We start from the raw sequence: 20,767 nt of genomic DNA on the forward strand, positions 1-20,767 counted from the left end.
GGATAATGTGTGATTATTAATTTTATTTCGACGAAAGAAAAAAAAAACCCTTTGACAAATCACCGACATCCGACACCGCGTTTTTTTATAAATTGGTTTTTTTTTATCGATCATCCACGTGGAAATACAGTAACATCTCGTGACGACTTTAACAATATTTTTTTTCGCTCTTAAGCAGAGAAATTATAATATTTCTCTGGTTTAAAATGCGTATCGTCGTAATTCAAAACATTGTTGTAATTCAAAACATCAACGATGATCTAATTTTAGCTCAATCTCGCTCTTTAGCTTGATTTTGATATTTAATTTCAATTTTAAAATTTAATTTTTATTTCGATATTTTGTACGCTACTGCTGGTCAAAAAGTTGGCCCAAAATCGTCGTTGGTTTAGTTTGTAAGCACCATTAAACAGTTGTGCCTTAACAATTCCGTCGTTTCACTCCATACGCCCCATAAAACTAATAAAATTATATGACAATAAATTAATAATATAACTGAATATATGTACGTCTTATTTTTGAAAAAAATGTATATAATAAAAATTAGAAATGCAAATTTCCTGGATCCGCCACTTGGGGTAGGGCTTGGGTAGGGATAACTGATCGAGTCGCGCCGTGCCCCTGTGCACGCGGCTTCGTGCTATAGCGAAAAGTCACTGAAAGGCAAATGTTGAATGTTGTTTTTGATGTTTCAGTATGCGAGTATTACGTGCACAGCGAATGCGTGGACTTCGCGGCAGCAGACTGTCGAGAAAATGCCACGTACGTGCCAGAAGTCCGTTTGGCGGACGTGCGGCATCGCCATCACTGGCGCGAGGGGAATCTGACCCCCGCCACCAAATGTGTGGCCTGCAGGAAGGCCTGCTGGTCGGCAGAATGCCTCACTGGATATCGCTGCGAATGGTGCGGTATCACCGTAAGTATACCCTCACAATCACATCTCACCATATTAGTAAAGTAAGGCCCGCTTTAAAGGTCAAAGAATTTGACCCTCAAAGCCCTCAACATGAGGCCACCCCCTCTCCCCCAACGAATTCAGTCTGAGAGACCCTTTCGTCGGAGAACAACCACACATCATTGCTCTATATAAAAAAAAAACCACACTGTGCTTAACCAAGTACAAAATAAACAACAATATTCAAAACGAAAAATATTTGTAGCGATTTCTTAACAATTTTCTTTGCGGTCAATTGAAATTGCCGTACGTAAGGCAGTCCCAGCAACCCCAGTCCAAAAATTTTGCAACAATTAATAGCATAAAGACGATGAGAATATTTTGAGATTTTTTTCTAACTTGAAAATATTTTTGGTATAAAAAGAGGTTGGTTACCCTATTCAAAAAACTATTATATTTTTAATTTTGCAATAATTTATATCACAAAGATATAAATGATTGCAACAGTCGGAGAGCATGGATGCAAACCATCACAGTCTCCCGCTGTCAAACAACAAGACGCTAAAGACTGTAATCTCCGTTTCCCGTATACGTGTTAAGGTCCGATTCCAAATAACGCAACAGTCGCAACCATCCCCACAAACGATAATCTTTAATGTAACAATGTTCCTATTTTTTATTTTAATTCAAATTCAAATGGTCAGCAACTGTAGTAAGCATGGCATTGAAAATGGTTTCTTAAATTGAAAAAAGTGCCGTCTTTCAAAGCATATTTTGGATGGTAAACGGATTATTGCGCAAATTTCGATCGCGTGCACGACAATCGTTGGCACAAAAATCGCGAATACGGAATATCTGGCACTCGAGTTCTCGTTAGTACAATATGGAGTTTTTAGGTGCCAGATGTTCCGTTAGATGTTTAGTGACGTGCGCAAGATCGCCTTTTGCGGAATAATCACCGAACCATTTTGGATGTATGATTTTTCTTAGGGCTTTTTATTGTTCATAGGTTATTCTAATAGATGTTAATCTACTGATCATTATCTATTTTGTTTTTGAGCTTTTTTTCATGTTATGCTGTACACTAACATTAAAATAAGATTCTGTAATGTGGACGTGTTTGTAGAGGGGTCTCCGAAATCGGAGTGAAGACGCAGTAGTAGTAGTAGAGTTAGTTTATTGTTGTTTACCCAGTCGGCCCACCAGCTCCGAATGAATCACGATCCAAAACCAATCAATATTTATACCCATGGGGTACTTTCCGCATAGAGATCATTGGTTGATGGGTCACGAAACCTTATTGGTTTTTGTATGTGGCACTTTTGGTGGTTGACGAGCGCTACTTACCTAATCTCTACATTACAATACTAACAACAACACAAAAATAATCGATAGATTGAAAGATGTATTGTGAACATAATTTATGAACAATAAAAAGCGATGCGGTGCAAACGATCGACAAGCGCCAGAGAGACTGAACCACAGATTAACGACACGTCTACCTTATGCGTGCGCACTGCTCGCACTGACACTAAGCGAAATCTACCCGTCCCGACATACCTACCCTGTATACGTTCTGTGCTTCTGATACTTTAGTTCCGAATTTTGCCTTATTAAACTCGCCATAAAGATCCAACTCAATTTTAATAATTACCATTTTAATAATTGCGTCTGTGCAAATCGAAAGGTTACTCGTCATCTGATGTGCAATCTCGTCTTGTCGAGAAGTCGAGAAGTCGAGAATTGGGTTTAAAGCGGCCATCCAGTTAATCTGTGGTTCAGTCTGTCTGGTGCGTGTCGATCGCTTGCACCAAACCCAAAATATGATCGATAGATCGAAATATGTATTGTGAACATAATTTATGAACAATAAAAAGCATTGAAAAATTAAATTTAAACAAGATATAAGTAAACATATGTACACATTTTAGTTAAAGTAATTAAAATCACTCCCATCAATCAGATTTTTTTTATGTCTAATCGGAATTTAATGTTTCAAGTAGCTTCGCTTATTATTCTTTCTTCAATTTTGGTTTATGTTAGTAAATGCTTTTAAATGAAGTTTATTGAAAGTTATAAAAACTTCAAAATCCAATAAATCACCTATGACTATATTTGTATGGGCTAACTACTGTTACAGTTTCCCATATATCATATTATTATTTTTATTGTTCTGTCCAGTTCTTAGCAGTGTTGACTCTTTCACATATTAAATCAATGTGTGTGGTGGATTTCAGTGTCATGGAGGATGTCGTTGCCTTGTGTCGCTCGAGTGTACGTTCGGGATGCTGCAACCCATATACCTACCTCCGCATGCTGTCTCCGTACCTCGAGCTCCCGTACCCCTAGAAGCTCTCATTGGAGTACAACCACGACCGCCACCAATTCAAAGGGAATATTCATGCCGTAAGTCAAACAAATATCATTTTTATTTTTCACACAACCCCCCCTACCCTGCCCAAATCACAAAAAGAGTCAAGTTAAAAGCAAAACTTCCACAATGCATTTTTTTTATTTCACTGTAGGTATTGCACATCCAATATGAAAGTAATTGAAATAATATATATTTTTCGCATATGTTTATGACTATAAATATTGTATGACTTATTGAGATATTCTCCTCCCTGTTTTTTTTTCTTATACTTTCATTCCAATTGTGGAACTTTGTCTATACAAATGTGAAATTTTTAACTTTTTTTTCTAAATTTTATATACTATACAAAATTGGTTTGATATAAAAAAAAAAGGGAAAGGCATCTGCGGAAACGAATAGATGGCTATCCAAACACTAAATTTGATCCATGCATAGTCGACGTGATCCGATTGATTGATTGCACCTCGTTGCGGTTCATGTCATTTGACTTTCCCCAGTAATGAAGTATTAGAACGATAAGCGCATGCTTTTTTTTAGTCCATTTAATACTTTCAATGTTGCATCATTCATTTTTCTTATCCGTTGTTTGAAAAATTTTCGTCGACGGTGGCTCGCGCCGACGGCATAAATTTTTAAGTTTTTTTTGAGCTTCGTGCCTATAAATGTCATAACAACCAAAAAAAAACCTCATTCATTGTATGCGCATGTACGATGGTGGTAAATATTATATATATATTTATATACTGAATGTCTATCTATTATGGCTTTCCGTGTGCCTCGCCTCTTTGTCGTTTAATATAAAACTTACAAAAAAATGTTCTTTATTATTATTAATATATTGATGTTTTTTTTTATTTAATTCTTATAATCAAAATATTTCTATATATACATATAATACATACATATGTACATCAGAGTGGCCCTCACTTTGCTAGATTTTTTTTCTTTTTATTATTTACAATTAGTACATATGTATCTCATAATATTATTTTCTTTCTGACTTGAAAAAAAATAGCATTGCAAAAGTCTAAAAACTTTGTTTACAATTATTAGAAAAAATAATAAATTGCAACCCAAAAGATTCATTTTTTTACCTTAATGAAGTGCACTCTAATATAAATACATACATATATTAAAATGATCATCATTTTGGCGATAATTTTAGTTTTTTTTTCAATTTTCTAATAAGCACAATAATTCTCTTAATGCTTCATAGTCCGTTTTTTATTTTAGGGATGTAATTTTATCAAAAATAATTTAAAAATCATCTCAACCTTGAAAGGGCGCAATTATTTGATTTCTTCAAAAAAGTTTAAAACAAAAAATTAAGTAAATGTTAAAAATAATCTGCATACCTAAAAGAAAATAATTAAAGCAATGAGACTTTTACCAAAAGACTTGTATTTATAAGAAACCCAAAAAAATTTAAAAATTTCCTGCAAAATCAAGGCCACTGTAATGTATATATGTATTGTACGTTTACTTATCATTTCCACGAAAACTCCGACTATTTCATCCCAATTTTTCAATTAAATCTCACGTTAACGTTTGAAGTCAATATAAATAACAATTCAATATTATGATGATAATAATAGTACACGGAGGCTTAGCGCATTGCATATACATATGTATATAGTTTTGATTGTATCTTTTTGAAAGACATACATTTTAGCCTCGTCTAAAAACTACACCGACGAAAATTAGCATTCTTTTACCAGCATTCTGTGGTTTGCACACACTGAGTACGTCGCTTTTGTATACTTGATCAAACATTCACATTATATCCCTATACTATTATACGTATACATAGCAAGCTTTGTTATTTTGCTATCACCGTAGTTTATTGTTATACATATACATATCTTTGGTTTTGTAAAATGTACCCGTTAAAATTTGCCAAAATTAAATTGACAACTCTTACATACATAAGTAGTGCTGAATTCATATCGAATAGTGTACTTTTGAATTTTATATTTTATATGTACTATACATACCGTATTATTACACATAGTAACTCAATTTAGTGAATCGAATATGAATTATTAATAATATTACAATTGTGTCCCTGTCATATATGTACGTAAATAAACGACACATTTTTACTATGCATAGTTTTAGTTATTTTTATGCATATTATATAGATTTTAAAAAGTGACATGTCAATTTGAATTTCATATAAATAATATGTCAAGATTGATGTTTGTAATAAATTTCCAATTCCAGAGTGAAAGTGTTATTGTTAAATTTGTCTTAAGTGTAATATGTTGAAATTTCACCTTGTATTTCATATTACTACTATCAATTAGTAGTGAACAAGAGCACTATGTATTGTGAATACAAAATTTGTTTTTAACTGTTAAAATCCAAGTAAATTTCATGTTAAAAATTTCGATGCGGTGCAAACGATCGACAAGCGCCAGACAGACTGAACCACAGATTAACGACACGTGTACCTTATGCGTGCGCACTGCTCGCACTTACACTAAGCGAAATCTACCCGAAGTCCCGACATACCTTCCCTGTATACGTTATGTGCTTCTGATACTTAAGTTCCGAATTTTGCGTTATTAAACTCGCCAGAAAGATCCAACTCATTTTAATAATAGCATCTGTGCACATCGAAAGGTTACTCGTCATCTGATGTGCAATCTATCATTCGTGAAGTCGAGAATTGCGTTTAAAGTAGCCATCCAGTTTATCTGTGGTTTGCACCAAACCCTAAAAATTTACATTTTAAATATGACAATTTATGAGTATACTGTAAATTAAAACAACTCAACATTGTCTCTTAAGAGGGCTGTACACCCGAAACCTTAATTTTGTTACCGTTCCTTTCTTCGATATATATATATATTGAGTGTATGTATATATTGAGTGAATGCGACAGTTGCGCTTCGACCAGATAAACGTATTTTAAATTGACAAAATCGAGGTTTCGTATTCTCCTATTTTCTCCTCCAAAACTGGACCAATTTTTAAAAAAATTTCATCATCGGTATGAGAAAGATACTTTCTGTGCATCTATCGGCGGAATTTTTTTTAAATCGACCGTTAAATAAGCACGCTGGACTCGTTTAGTGGGTGTAAAAAAGAGGCGATTTTATAGATGTTTGGCGGCTCCTAGCTCCTATAAAAAATAATTAATCAAAAAAATAAAACGATAGAGGCACCCCAATGGTGGATATCCATAGCATATTAAAAAATAATTTCTCTAGTGCCATAATTGAGGAAGGGAGAAGTATAGTACGTTTGTATGGACAAGGCGCTGCTGTCCAGCCCTCTTAATGGTTAAGCTCTTTTTCGAAGCCAATCTTAGATTATTACTATATTTATCATTGAAAATATTTCAATTTGGAATATGCTGACCTAAAAAATTAAGTTCCTTGCCATGGCTAAGAACAGTAAAATTACTTACTTTGGACAAAAAGTTGAGCCGGATTTATACAGAATTTTTCCTTAATTTCAAAAGTGGCCATAACAAGTGGTAATATACTTATTTATTTATTCAAGATAGACATATTTCACAATGGTTTTCAGCACATATTACATTTCACTTCAGCCAAATTTGATTGGACAATTTCATCTCAAAATTGACAGATCTTGACTAGTTCAATGAATGTTGCTTTTTAAAATATTTATAATAATACATTAAGATAGTATATATCCAGTACGCCTATACTATTATAAATATCATACATCAAGTTCACATTATTGAGATACTGTTGTTAATACACCGGAGTGAGAATGTGTATCGGTGTGAGAGAGCGACGTGCACTAGCGGCGAGTGTGAGCACAGACAGATTAGAATTAGATGAAAATGATGTATCATAATGAGGGGGGCGCGGGATGTGAGTGTGACATGGGGCCCACGTGTTACAGCGGAGCTGCGCTCGCTGTCTCGGTGGGGCGTAGGGGGCGGAGGGCGAGACGGGGGCCGCAGTGTACCTGACGTACGACCGACTTGGGTCCGCTTCGCGCTGCCCGCAGTTCTTCGACGTATGCTGCCCCGCGCCTGCGCCCCCCACTGCCAATATTCGCCCCCTTATTCAAGAGGTACCACTGCCCATTGCCCATCATCTCTCCTGTACCGCATATACCATATATATATTATACACACACACCGTCTACTAATAATCACTTGCTCCTCTGTTTATATATCAAATATTCCAAATGCATATTCTTTTCTGCATTTTCACATACGAGTGTCGTTTTTTAAGTAAAAATCGTTCGCATATACATATTATACACACATAAGTTTTTGATAAAGCAAGTTGATGCTTCAGAATAAACCCTAGTCTGGAATGTGTCTGTAAACTGAGTCGGTTAGCTCTTGAGTCTCTCAAATGCTATTTTTCAATAGCATTTCATTTACCTCGTCGATCGTCAATTCTGCCGATTAATTATCTGTTCAAAACTGTTTGCAAAAGTTTCAATGTGAGATATTAAACAATCCTCCATCTTTTCCTGAAGTTAAATGTATTTTTGAACATGCAAACTGATGACGAGGTCCACCAAACGGCCACCGACTGGTTTAAAGAACAGGTGGCAGATTTCTTCGACGAGAGATCGTCTAGCTCATCTCTAGATCTCAAATATGATTGGAGATCAAAGGGAATTATTTTGAAAAATTGTATAAGATTTTGAATTACAACAAACTGCTATCAGTTTATGACAAAACGATACTTGCTTATAAAATGACCCTCGTAGATCGTACAAAACCTAACTCAAGTGATTGCTAGAGTGTGAGCTTTTAATGTGGTTACATAATTGGGAAACCTTAGATATTACAAAGCCCAACAAAAATACTTTGGAAGTTAGACCTTTTCTTTGACAATTCAAATAATGGCATCAGCATTAGTTTTAGAGGTATGACATACTCACTTTAGATGCTGATTCAACCGATTCAACAATTATTTTTGACAATATCGATCAAAACAACCACATTACTACTAGCATACAATATAATCAGTCATTTAGCATATAAGAAGCTTATTTTATAAGACTTTTTAGATTGAGATCTACTGAGCCAGTTTCGCTGAGGGTACCAGTAATCTGCCATCATATAGATATCCCAACTTCCTTGCTGTATTTTTTTTATGTTCTCTTTGCTCTGACTTAAATCATCAAAGCTTTATGAAAAGCAATATGTGATTTGAAACTTAATAAAATGAAAGATCCTGTCCTGTACTAAATCAGAATAGTGATACGCCAAGAACACTTTTAAGAATTAGGATAAGCACAAGAATAATTTAATATATTTAATGAAGTGAGCCATTTAATGAAGTCTTATCTGGAAACTGTCAAAAATCCCTGCTTTTAGTTCTTCCCTAATGACATGCATTTTTTTTTTCAAAACCTTCTCAAAATACATAAATGGACATGTAAATATAGCATCAATATTTATCAATAACAGATCATGTTATTAGTTTTGATGGAAAACCAATTGAATCAGTATATTATATAAGGTAACTATGCCCCGTCTCCAAAACTATAAATGATGCCATTTTTAGAATACATATCTAAGAGTAGTTTTAACTTATAAGGTACCAAAATGTGTTGGGTAATGTATATGTACATATACCACTGGTCAAGTTTAGATACGCTTTTATGTTTCTTTGTAAAGTTATATGATTAATAGTGAAACTTTACAGTGAAATGCGAGTGCACCGAAACTTTTGACAAGTGGTGTATGTGTTCGGTGATTGTGTGTGTGCAACGTGTTTGGCTTTTCACTGTGCTTTTATTATTTCATATTTGCCTGACTGTTTTGATAGCCACCATTGTTGCTTGGCAAATCACAGGATGCAACTTTTCCGTTCGACGTATGTGTGTGTGTGTATATGTCTTCTAACAACCAATTGTGCAGAGTTTTCGTTTATTTCAGTGGTATTTAGTTCAGTTGGTGTTCATTTTCAGAGGTGACCAAACTGTGGAATTTGTACATTTCTAAGTTTAGTATAAAATAAATGGTTGTGGCTATTTGCAAGAACTATATCTGCAAATTATTGGCTATTTGCAGGTACTATATCTGAGAATTATTGGCTATTTGCAGGTACTATATCTGCGACAGGCGCAAAGCCTTCTGCGCATGCGCGTGAACTGTCACTGTCAGCGTGTTAACTGTTAAAATTTTGTTTTAAGCCTCTTAAAATTTAGTTCGAACTCGCAAAGTGACGTAGAGTAAAACATATAATCCAAATTAGTTAATATTATTAATTGTTAGAAAATTATTATCATATACAACGTATAATACATACATACAAGTACAAGCCGCCAACTAGCTAAATGATATAAATCTATTATAATAACGTGCTAAATTTATTTGCCTCATGTATAATGAACGAGTGATTAAACAAGTCTAGCATACATTAAATGTAAGAAATTATAATCGGATTATAAGTTCACGCGCATGCGCAGAAGGCTTTGCGCCTGTCGCAGATATAGTACCTGCAAATAGCCAATAATTCGCAGATGTGGTACCTGCAAATAGCCACAACCTATAATAAATTCATGAGCCTCATATTAAACATTATATTTGTGACTTAGTTCTAAAGGAAGTCTCAAATGGGTGAAAGTTCGTCAAATATTATCTATCCTTGTAATCATAAACGTTCTTATATGCTTTGTGTCATGTGAAAATGCACATTTGGTAAAGTTAGTGTTTGTTCCATTGAAAAAGAACGAAAAACTCTGTAGTATATGGTATGTGTGATGTCTGTGCAAGAATCTGTACTACGAATGTTTGTATGTTATAACAAAAATAATAATATTCACAAGCTTTAGAGTTATTGAGGTGTTCACGTTTACTTATTTGCATGTTTGTCTATTTTGTTTAATGTTTGCTAATGATCATAATTGGATGTACTTAGATTTAATATATATAACATAGATTTTTTATAGCATGTGATTTTTCTGTTATGAATTTCATTCACAGCATTTAATAAAATTTAAATTTCGATTCACGAGCGGAGTACAAATATTAAATTTAATTAAAAATAAATTGTTATATTTGCGTACTCTGTTTTTATTTTATTTTTATTTTTCGTTGATCCTTTATGACGAGATTCATATTTTACAAAATCTGAAACATCACATTCATAAAAATGTATCAATGGAAGTTTTGTTTTATAAATGTATACATATTAAAAAAAAAAAATACAATCGATTGGAATTTGTATAAATACTTTCAGCCCAATTATTTAATTATTAAAAAGTCATTTTTCTGCAATTGGATTGAAATGTAGATTATATTCTTTCCCATTTTCATTGTTGTTATTATCGTACGAATCATATTTAATAATAATGAAATGTGCATGAACCCCTAGTAGATATTTAAAGTTTGAATGTTCTAAATAAATAAAATAATAATAATTATGACAACATTTTAAATTTTACTACAAACTTATCAGTGTTAATATGACGGATAAATTGCAATATATTTTTCATGAATAATTATTTAAACGGGGCTTTTTTATTGTATGTATGTGTTTGTATTATATAATACGTGTGCTTTAACATGGTTGGATTTGGTTTATTTTTTATTAATATTTTTACTTTTTTAAACCGTCTAAATTTTGTATGAACGCGAATTTTCTTAAAAATTTAACACTGATAAATTGAGCATAAAAATTTGATAATTAAAATATTCATAAATTTAATTATTTTACTTTCTTATATGTGTATGAAGAATATATATATATATACATATATATATTTATATTGAGAATGTGCTAAAAGTTTTTGTTGTTTTTGGGTTTAAAAAGTGTTAAATTATAATTTTTTAGTGTTAAATGTTAATCACTAGAGGTTATGTTTTCTTGATAAAATATACAAAAATTTCTATTATATTATTTATTTTTGAGTAGAGATAAAATTATTGATCTTTAAAAAATCATGAAGAATTGAAACAATCATTGTGTGACACAATCTTTCAGTTTCAAAATTGAATTTAGACTTTTGTAAACGTAGCTGAAATTTCACACCAATCTCCCAAATACATTTGTATCTTATATTTACGATGTTATGTTCAGCACGAAGCATTAGTGAAGAATTAAGCAGTGGAGGAGGTGCAGGAGGAAGCGCTGGAGGTAGTGCTGGTCCTGCTGGTGGCGGCACCACTCCAGATCAATCACCTTCTCCGCGACAACACGAAGAAGGACATCACAAAGGCAGGGAAAAGGAGGATCGAGATGAAGGTTATAAATTAATACTTCTTCTTTCTCCTCATTCTCAATAGGGTTGGATTCCTAACATTTTAGATTTATTTTACATTTATTTTGGAACACAATTATTATTTTCTTTAAAAAAGCAGTTTGATTAACATCACTTCCATTTAAAGATTAATGGATCAATATCTCCGTACTATGTGTTTTATCTTTAAATAGCCAGCAGCATATCTCGGACGTTAAGCTTCTGCTTAGCGTCGAGAAGGCGCCGGGTTCGATCCCAGGGCCGGGCCTCGAATGAAAAAAATAATTTTTCAGAGTATGCTGTTGGTTAGACCTGGATTTGTGACTTCAGGTTGATCGTTTCCTATCAGAGTTTGCCAATTTTCTCTGATTTCATTGTTGAAACGGTGCCCGGAAAAAAAATGGCTAAAATCCCTCCTATACGATATGTCACCTATAATTTGTTATTAATTAATGCGCAATAAATAAGTTTGTGTACAAATTGATAGATGTCTCATTGATTTGCGAGTTTTTCAGTGTCTCATAATTCAGCGATTTATATAAAAATGCTGCATTGTAATTTGTAATTGGCCAGGAAGGCGCATTGGGATTTACCTGTAAGGCCTTCCTGGTATATATGTAAAAAATAAATAAATAAATAAATTAGCTAAATAGCTAAATAAATAAAATCATATTTTTTTTCGACTGCTCTTAATGATTTTAACAATATTTAATTGTAAACTTGCTTTTTCCTTTCAGAAGTCATAAAAGTATATGACGGAAACCAATCTTTAAGGCGGCGAATCTTCCGTACTGTGTCGTTAAACCGAGCAGCTAGTGTTGAAGTTTGTCTACGTGCTGCACTAGCAGCTTTCCACTTGGCAGACCGACGAGCTGCTGCATATCGGCTTACTGATGCCCTTCATCCCGACGAACCACCACTTCAAGATCCCCATCCACTGCAGCGTCTCACCAGGCGAGACAACAAGAGACCAGCAATTTTTCTACGATTCAGGTATACAATAATTACAAAAGTACAACTTAGAACTAAAGTGCTGTTGATCCACTCACACCCATTTAATTTCAGGGATAAGGAAAATATAGATGGATCCGTAAGGGTGTATCCAGGTCGCGTAGCCCTCGGTGGTTCCGAAGCGACCGAAACTTGCACGGTAGTGCCGGTGGATGGCTCCACCTCAGTTTTCGATCTCGTCGGCGAAGCGTTAAAGAAATTCGGCTTAGGACCCCCCATTCAACCTGAGGATTATCGATGCTCAGAAATGCTTCTTGATAGAGGAGGTATCGGAATATTTTTCCATTACAATAATTCTTACAATTACATTTTCTTTTTTGATATTGACTTTTGCGTTTTGAATGTTCCAGTAACGGAAAGGGTTTTAAGTCCAGACGAACGGCCGTGGGAGATTGTCAAACGATTGGGTCGTGAGAGTATACGACAGGCAGAGCTGATGCGTTTTTGTGTTCAGCCGGCGAAGGATCCTCACGGTCCTCGACTCGCACTGTTCGTTGGAAATCTACCTCCCGGTTTATCCGAACGCAATTATGACAATATGCTTATGGAATTTCTTGGGAAAGGTATGTTTCATTATTATTCATATGTATATGTATTATAAAAATTTATTTGGTCATTATTATATTAAACATTTAATACCCACCAGTCAGTATCAAAGTTTTCATATAAAGAATAAATCGATGCGGTGCAAACGATCGACAAGCGCCACGTGTACCTTTCTTTTCAATTTTAACGATTTTCTTTGCGGGTCAATTGAAATTGCCGTACGTAAGGCAGTCCCAGCAACCCCAGTCTAAAAATTTATTAAATATAAAATTTTGCAACAATTAATAGCATAAAGACGATGAGAATATTTTGAGATTTTTTTCTAACTTGAAAATAATTTTGGTATAAAAAGAGGTTGGTTACCCTATTCAAAAAACTATTATATTTTTAATTTTGCAATAATTTATATCACAAAGATATAAATGATTGCAACAGTCGGAGAGCATGGATGCAAACCATCACAGTCTCCCGCTGTCAAACAACAAGACGCTAAAGACTGTAATCTCCGTTTCCCGTATACGTGTTAAGTTCCGATTCCAAATAACGCAACAGTCGCAACCATCCCCACAAACGATAATCTTTAATGTAACAATGTTCCTATTTTTTATTTTAATTCAAATTCAAATGGTCAGCAACTGTAGTAAGCATGGCATTGAAAATGGGTTCTTAAATTGAAAAAAGTGTCGTCTTTCAAAGCATATTTTGGATGGTAAACGGATTATTGCGCAAATTTCGATCGCGTGCACGACAATCGTTGGCACAAAAATCGCGAATACGGAATATCTGGCACTCGAGTTCTCGTTAGTACAATATGGAGTTTTTAGGTACCAGATGTTCCTAGATCGAGATTTTAGTGACGTGCGCGAGATCGCTTTTTGCGGAATAATCACAGAACCATTTTGGATGTATGATTTTTCTTAAGGCTTTTTATTGTTCATAGGTTATTCTAATAGATTATTCTAATAGTACTTTCTGCACAGAGATTATTGGTTGATGGGTCACGAAACCTTATTGGTTTTTGTATGTGGCACTTTTGGTGGTTGACGAGCGCTACTTACCTAATCTCTACATTACAATACTAATAACAACAAAAAAAAATGATCGATAGATTGAAAGATGTATTGTGAACATATTTTATGAACAATAAAAAGCGATGCGGTGCAAACGATCGACAAGCGCCAGACGGACTGAACCACAGATTAACGACACGTGTACCTTATGCGTGCGCACTGCTCGCACTTACACTAAGCGAAATCTACCCGAAGTTCCGACATACCTACCATGTATACGTTCTGTGCTCCCGATACTTAAGTTCCAAATTTGCCTTATTTAACTCGCCACAAAGATCCAACTCAATTTTAATAATTACCATTTTAATCATTGCATCTGTGCACATCGAAAGGTTACTCGACATCTGATGTGCAATCTATCATTCGTGAAGTCGAGAATTGCGTTTAAAGCAGCCATCCGGTTAATCTGTGGTTCAGTCTGTCTGGCGCTTGTCGATCGTTTGCACCAAACCCAGAATAAATAGTGAACATGAATAATGAAAAATTTTAAACCAACTTTATGTATTCATTTGAAAACTATATAACAAATATTTCATTGACCTTCACCACTTGACATGTTTTAAATTATATTTTATTATTATGTTAAAATCGATGATTTTATGTGATAAAATCTAAATAGTGCTCAAATTTAAAATCAATCATCTCTTTCCAAATACATATGTTTAAATTTTGACCAGATGTATCTCTTGAGTCTTGAAAATTGAGAAACACTTCTTTATAATTGTATACATGCTTAAAATAACTTAAATTTCATACTTTTTATTAAATAGAAAACAGATTTTCGTCAATTGGACCAATCTATTATGAATACGGATCTATGGTAATAACGTATGAAGATGCTAGCCGGGCCATAAAAGCTTTGCTAGCTCTCAGAGAGTCCCGACTCGACGACAAGCAACTTTTAGGTATAAAATTCGCTTCTCAATTCTATTACATATATACATATATACTTTGACTTAAATATATGTATATTCAATACTCAAATATAAAATTTTACATTTTAGTTTTATTGCTGCCGAGTATTGAGCCATCGATGGTGCCGAGCGGCGTTAAGCCACTTCTTGTTTTCGTGAACGTAAAATCTGGAGGATGTCAAGGTCTGGAACTGATATCGTCCTTTAGAAAACTGCTCAATCCCTTCCAAGTGTTTGATCTGGACAACGGGGGACCATTACCTGGGTACAAAATGCAACGAATAATTCAACAATACAGTTTGTTACTTTGTACTCATCATAATAATTTTCAGGCTGTACGTTTTTCGACACATTAAGGATTATAAAATCCTCGTTTGTGGAGGAGATGGTACGATAGGGTGGGTTTTGCAATGTCTTGATAACGTCGGTCAAGATAGCGAATGTTCCAGCCCACCTTGTGCAATAGTCCCTCTCGGCACAGGTATATTATACTATGTATATTTCAGTCGTTTAGTTGATTAGTTTTGTAGTGCTTGTTTTGTAACTTAGTATTTATTTGTAACAGGTAATGATTTGGCGAGAGTGTTACGGTGGGGTCCCGGCTACACCGGTGGCGAAGATCCTCTGTCGTTGCTGAGGGACGTCATTGAAGCCGAGGAGATCCGTTTAGATCGTTGGACTGTGGTCTTCCATCCGGAGGACAAGCCCGATCAAGAGCTTCCGAAACAATTGCCAGGTACTGTTTTTGAAATGTAAATTCACTTGACATCATTCCTTCGAAGACCTAATTGCTACAACTTTCAGCTGTAGCCGCCGGATCACAAAGTGAAGATAACTCGCAGATTTTTGTTATGAATAATTATTTTGGCATTGGGATCGATGCAGATTTATGTCTCGACTTCCACAATGCAAGAGAAGAGAATCCGAATAAATTTAATAGCAGGTATGTATGTGTTTATAAGGAGCTTTGTCTAGTGCAGCGCTTCCCCATCTCCAAAATCATTTCATTTTTATAAGGCTTGATCTCACTTGCATCCTCTTACAAGCTGTTTAATACTGTTACGTACACCGCCGAGTAAGGGCAATCGGATTGGGCCGACTAGCATCCCAGAGACTGTGTGACCGTTATAATTGGTTTCGAGGATTATCGGATAATAATGAGATACCCCCGAATGCACTTAGCGGCGATGGCGGTACTCGGTCGCATTCCCGTGGAGTTCTCAGAACTAACAACGCCAAAGCGTGGGACTGGACATCCGAGTAAGTGACCATAACAATAGGTAAACAAATCGGACGTTGAATATGCCTTGAGCAACCGACCCGTTATAAAGTGGTACTAAGGCGATATCAAGACATTCTGGACGGAGCACTGGCAGTGCGTATATCTCCTTAATCACCAATAAATGCTGTGACACAACTTTGGCCTTTTACTTGGATCCTCCACCCACCCCTACGCAACAGTACCATCGTACATTTCTCATACCCACCTTTCGTTCATTCCTTTAGCTACATGACCCACTCATTGCCATTTAAATCTCTTCACTCACTCTTATGTGTCGGCTAATAGTTAGTAATACTGAAATGTCAAAGATTAACATGTGCATTATATTATTTGTATCGATTGATTACAGGTTACGAAATAAAGGAGTTTATGTGAAAATGGGTTTAAGAAAAATAGTCGGCAGATGCGGAAAACTTTGCCGTGATTTACAAAGAGAACTTCGTTTGGAAGTAGACGGGAAACATGTAGAATTGCCACCCGTCGAAGGCATCATAATCCTCAACATTCTCAGGTTGAAAACATTCGATGCAGTGATACTTTTAAATCGTTAAAAAATACTTATGTAATATTTTGCATCAGTTGGGGCTCCGGAGCGAATCCTTGGGGACCCGAGAAGGAAGATCATTTCAGCAAGCCGAACCACTGGGACGGAATGTTGGAAGTTGTGGGAGTGACGGGAGTCGTCCATCTTGGACAAATTCAATCCGGACTACGTTCGGCTATGCGTATTGCACAAGTTCGTTCAATTCTATCGCACATAAAATTTGTTTTCAAAAAGTTTAGTTTTACAGCAACAATTATCATTTTCAGGGTGGACATATAAAAATTCATTTGAAATCTGACATTCCTGTCCAAGTCGATGGTGAACCATGGGTACAGTCTCCCGGAGAAGTCGTAGTTCTGAAGTCAGCTCTAAAGGTATATTCAATTGTTATTGCCACTAGCTTGAGCATGTTTCAAGTTGTTTTTATTTTTTTTTGTTATTATTTTCCATGATTTTTACTGGTAAGTTGATTCATTACATTAACCTGGACTGTAATTTTGTGACTGACTGACTGGCATAAATGTAATATTGAAATTAATCCATTTGACAAACGTTTTCATGGTGAAGGTGATCCACCTATAAAGCCGGCATAAGATTTAGACATTTTTTTTTAATACTATTCAATCCAATTGACTAATTAAATGTTAAAGTTTTAATATTTCAATTAAAATATAAACAATTCCAAATCTTGCAAATTTTTGGTTGCCTTTGAATTGTTCATGTTCAATTCAAACGAGTTAGTAATTGAATATATTTAAATTTTAACCAAATTATATGAAAATAAAATAAAACCCCTTGTCCAGTATTATTGAATTTAACCAGTAAAAATTATAAAATTTATATAGTGTAGCACAGCATGTAAGCTATTATATTATATTCATGCAACCCCCTATTATAATTTAATATTAGTTTTTTCTTTGTAAATTATATATGATTTCTAATACAATATTTCGAATTGATGATGATTTTTTTATTGCATTAATATTATACGAAAAAAATAATATTTTAATTTTAGTTTAACAATGTAGTTGTACACTAAATAACAGGAAGCTTTTTTAATATCCATACAATTTGCATGTATTTAGTTTAAAAAATCCAAAAGTAGGTCTTTTGGTTTTTTTTTATATATTTTGCTTCTGCTGCCTTTTTTCCTCCAATTTTGTCCCTCAAAATTCTACAAAAAAAATTATATAATAATCTACATAAAGTACGACCAACACGTATGTACATATAATATATAGTGCCAATCAATGTTTTTGTTTTATAATTTGTGTTTTATTTTTATATATATGTTGTGTCGGTTATAATCACGATGACGACGACGGTGGATCCTTCCTGTTTTTTTTTTATATATCTATGTTGCACAATTTTGCTCCTGCCCGTGTGTTTTGCAACACGTCGAATTCCAACGAATCTGCTTGGACTATTGTTTTGATGTTGTCTGTGTAGATTTTTTAAAACGATTGTGTGTTTTTCTTTTATATTCGAACATTTTTATTTATTTTTTGATATATTTTTTTTTTTGTTTGTTCAGAATTTTAAAATAATTATAGCACGAGTTGATCGATTTTCAAATAATGATGTTTTTTGTTAACTTCTGAAACCTAATGATTTGTTCTGTGGGGTGACAGGCAACGATGCTCAAGAAAATAAAGGCCAAGCGGCGAATGACGGAGCCGCAACTGGCGGAGGGGCAGGAGCCACGCGACTAGCCCCCCCTCTCTCCCCCACTTCCAATCTTTATAATCTTCATCCATCATCACAACCACTATTCCTTGATCATGTTACCGCCATTTGGCATTATTGGCATGCGTATATTATTATTATTATTATTATATCTTATTATAATACTTATATGTACTTTAAGATTCATTTTGCTTACGTTGAAATTTCATTATTATATTAAAATTTTATTATTTGTTATTTTTTCAACTAAACCGAAGAAGCATCATACATTTTCACATCAGCAATGTATACCGTTGTTGTTCTTATTTCACCTTACAAAATTAATGTTAAATGAAAATAAATTTAGCTGCCAAAGTATTGCATCCTTAATAATACATTCCAATAGTAAATATACATACATATATATAGCTTTTACTATTAAGCACTTGAACATTTTCTTATTTTTATTTTTTTACTATACCTGCCACTGATGTTGAATGCGAAAATTTCATCCCCTTTCCGCATCCCTCTCCAGGCCACCATGTTGAAGAAACTGAAGAGTAAGATGAAGAGACGCAACACTGAGCCCTCCATGGGGGGAGCTCTGTCGCCTCATCCAGACACGGAGGACTTCTGAATCTGGTACAGCGAGCGATTGATTTAACCTGGGCCACTCTCCACTTCGTCGAGGTTCACGAGTTTCGCGTGAACGAAGAAGAGCTCATAGTGACACATTCAAAACAAAACAAAAAATAAATAATTACCAATATATTACGTTACTCTGAAAAGAAACGAGCCGAGGAATGGACACTATTTAAAAATGTGTGATAAGTTATTTTCTGTAGCAAGCGTGATCTGCTCCTAGACGTGTCCGAATATCAAATATTTGGGAAGCTAGTCTACCCAAGGGCTCATTTGGAAATACCTAGATATTCGGACACGGCCCACGACAAATCACTGTGCGTTATTCAAAACGGATACAAGGCCAAGGAGTCGTATATTTTTTAGACCTGCATATATGTATATGTCTTTGAAAATTTGAACGAGGACACTTGTCACGCTCCAGAACAATCCAGGTTGATCAACCGCTCGTTTGATTCAAACCTGAAGATATTGTGACACTGAAACTTGATGCACAAAAGTGAAAAAGTGTACTAATGAATACCAAAATTAATATGAACAAATAAAACAATTACTTTTTTATAATTTTATCAAATGTCTAGTCAGATGTGAAGAATATTATAAGGATATTTATTTTTTTGAAGTATTAATATCGATTAAGTGCGTGTGAAATCGTGTAAATCGGGAAGAACAAGAGTGACGTCACATTTATGAGACGCGATCTCAGTAGCTTATTGTTAAAAAAAAAGCAACTATGCGCTATGTTGAACTTATCTCCGTATTATCATGAAAAAATATTTCAATTATTTATTATATATTAAAAATTGTAGAAGTTTAACTGTTTCAAAAAATTATTGAACTTGCGTGTGGACGCAGTTTAAAAAATAAAAATAAAAAAACTCACTACAAAAATTGCATTCGTTCGAATGCAACCATTGATAGGACTGAAACTAAAAAAAAAAACTAAAAAAATAAACTGCTCGTACTCATGCAAGTCAATAACGCTTAATTAAATGTATTTTTTAGATATTCATGTGAATAAGTATATATATAGCTATAAAAAGAAAATGTTTTACTGTAATGTAATATTAATATATTACGATAAAGTATGGTATTTTACCAAAGGGAAAGAGAGATCCTATGGCTAAAAACCGTAGCTCTCGGCGCTCGGCTCGGCCGATCCTGAACGCGGGTCAAGAATGTAACCGCTTCAAGAGAAAACTCTAGTCTCTAATTTATTACACATATTTACTATAAATATATATATATATATATATATATATATATATATATATATATATATATATATATATATATATATATATATATATATATATATATAGTAAATAAAAATAAGACTACAGTAATGTAGAAAATATACACGTTAAAATTAAAAAGCTGCAAAATATATACAAACAAAATCTGTAATATGATTATTCATACATGTTAGAATACGTTCAATGGAAAAGTGACAAAACTTTTGCAAAACATTTGCAAGTTGAGACGCCATTCTGTTCGACTGTATACAAATTGTCATGACGACAATGAATTGTTTATGAAGCTTGACTTCTGATCAAATCTACAATGATTGAAAGGGAAAGTCGTAAAAATTCCATCATTAGATATAAATATTATACATACATATAAGCTTATAT

General features: G+C 34.2%; 1 protein-coding gene across 2 annotated transcripts in view; it reads left to right on the top strand.

The window, feature by feature from the left end:
- LOC143910318 (diacylglycerol kinase theta) overlaps window positions 1–19,851 on the top strand; it is a 66,802-nt gene extending 46,951 nt beyond the window's left edge. Inside the window, exons 4-18 of one of the 2 annotated variants that reach the window (XM_077428736.1) lie at window positions 696–916; window positions 3,133–3,301; window positions 11,300–11,464; window positions 12,197–12,452; window positions 12,525–12,736; window positions 12,821–13,033; window positions 14,857–14,991; window positions 15,091–15,265; window positions 15,333–15,481; window positions 15,566–15,736; window positions 15,811–15,943; window positions 16,632–16,793; window positions 16,862–17,018; window positions 17,093–17,200; window positions 19,027–19,851. In XM_077428736.1, coding sequence (XP_077284862.1) covers window positions 696–916; window positions 3,133–3,301; window positions 11,300–11,464; window positions 12,197–12,452; window positions 12,525–12,736; window positions 12,821–13,033; window positions 14,857–14,991; window positions 15,091–15,265; window positions 15,333–15,481; window positions 15,566–15,736; window positions 15,811–15,943; window positions 16,632–16,793; window positions 16,862–17,018; window positions 17,093–17,200; window positions 19,027–19,128 — 2,528 coding nt within the window. In that variant the 3' untranslated portion in view covers window positions 19,129–19,851. Of the gene's footprint in view, window positions 1–695; window positions 917–3,132; window positions 3,302–11,299; window positions 11,465–12,196; window positions 12,453–12,524; window positions 12,737–12,820; window positions 13,034–14,856; window positions 14,992–15,090; window positions 15,266–15,332; window positions 15,482–15,565; window positions 15,737–15,804; window positions 15,944–16,631; window positions 16,794–16,861; window positions 17,019–17,092; window positions 17,201–18,457; window positions 18,596–19,026 lie in introns of those variants that run through there. The other variant, XM_077428737.1, reaches the window with a different exon arrangement.
- The last annotated feature ends 916 nt before the right edge of the window (window positions 19,852–20,767 follow it).

The sequence above is a fragment of the Arctopsyche grandis genome, chromosome 4, assembly GCF_051622035.1.
Source record: "Arctopsyche grandis isolate Sample6627 chromosome 4, ASM5162203v2, whole genome shotgun sequence".
NCBI classification, from domain to species: Eukaryota; Metazoa; Arthropoda; class Insecta; order Trichoptera; family Hydropsychidae; genus Arctopsyche; species Arctopsyche grandis.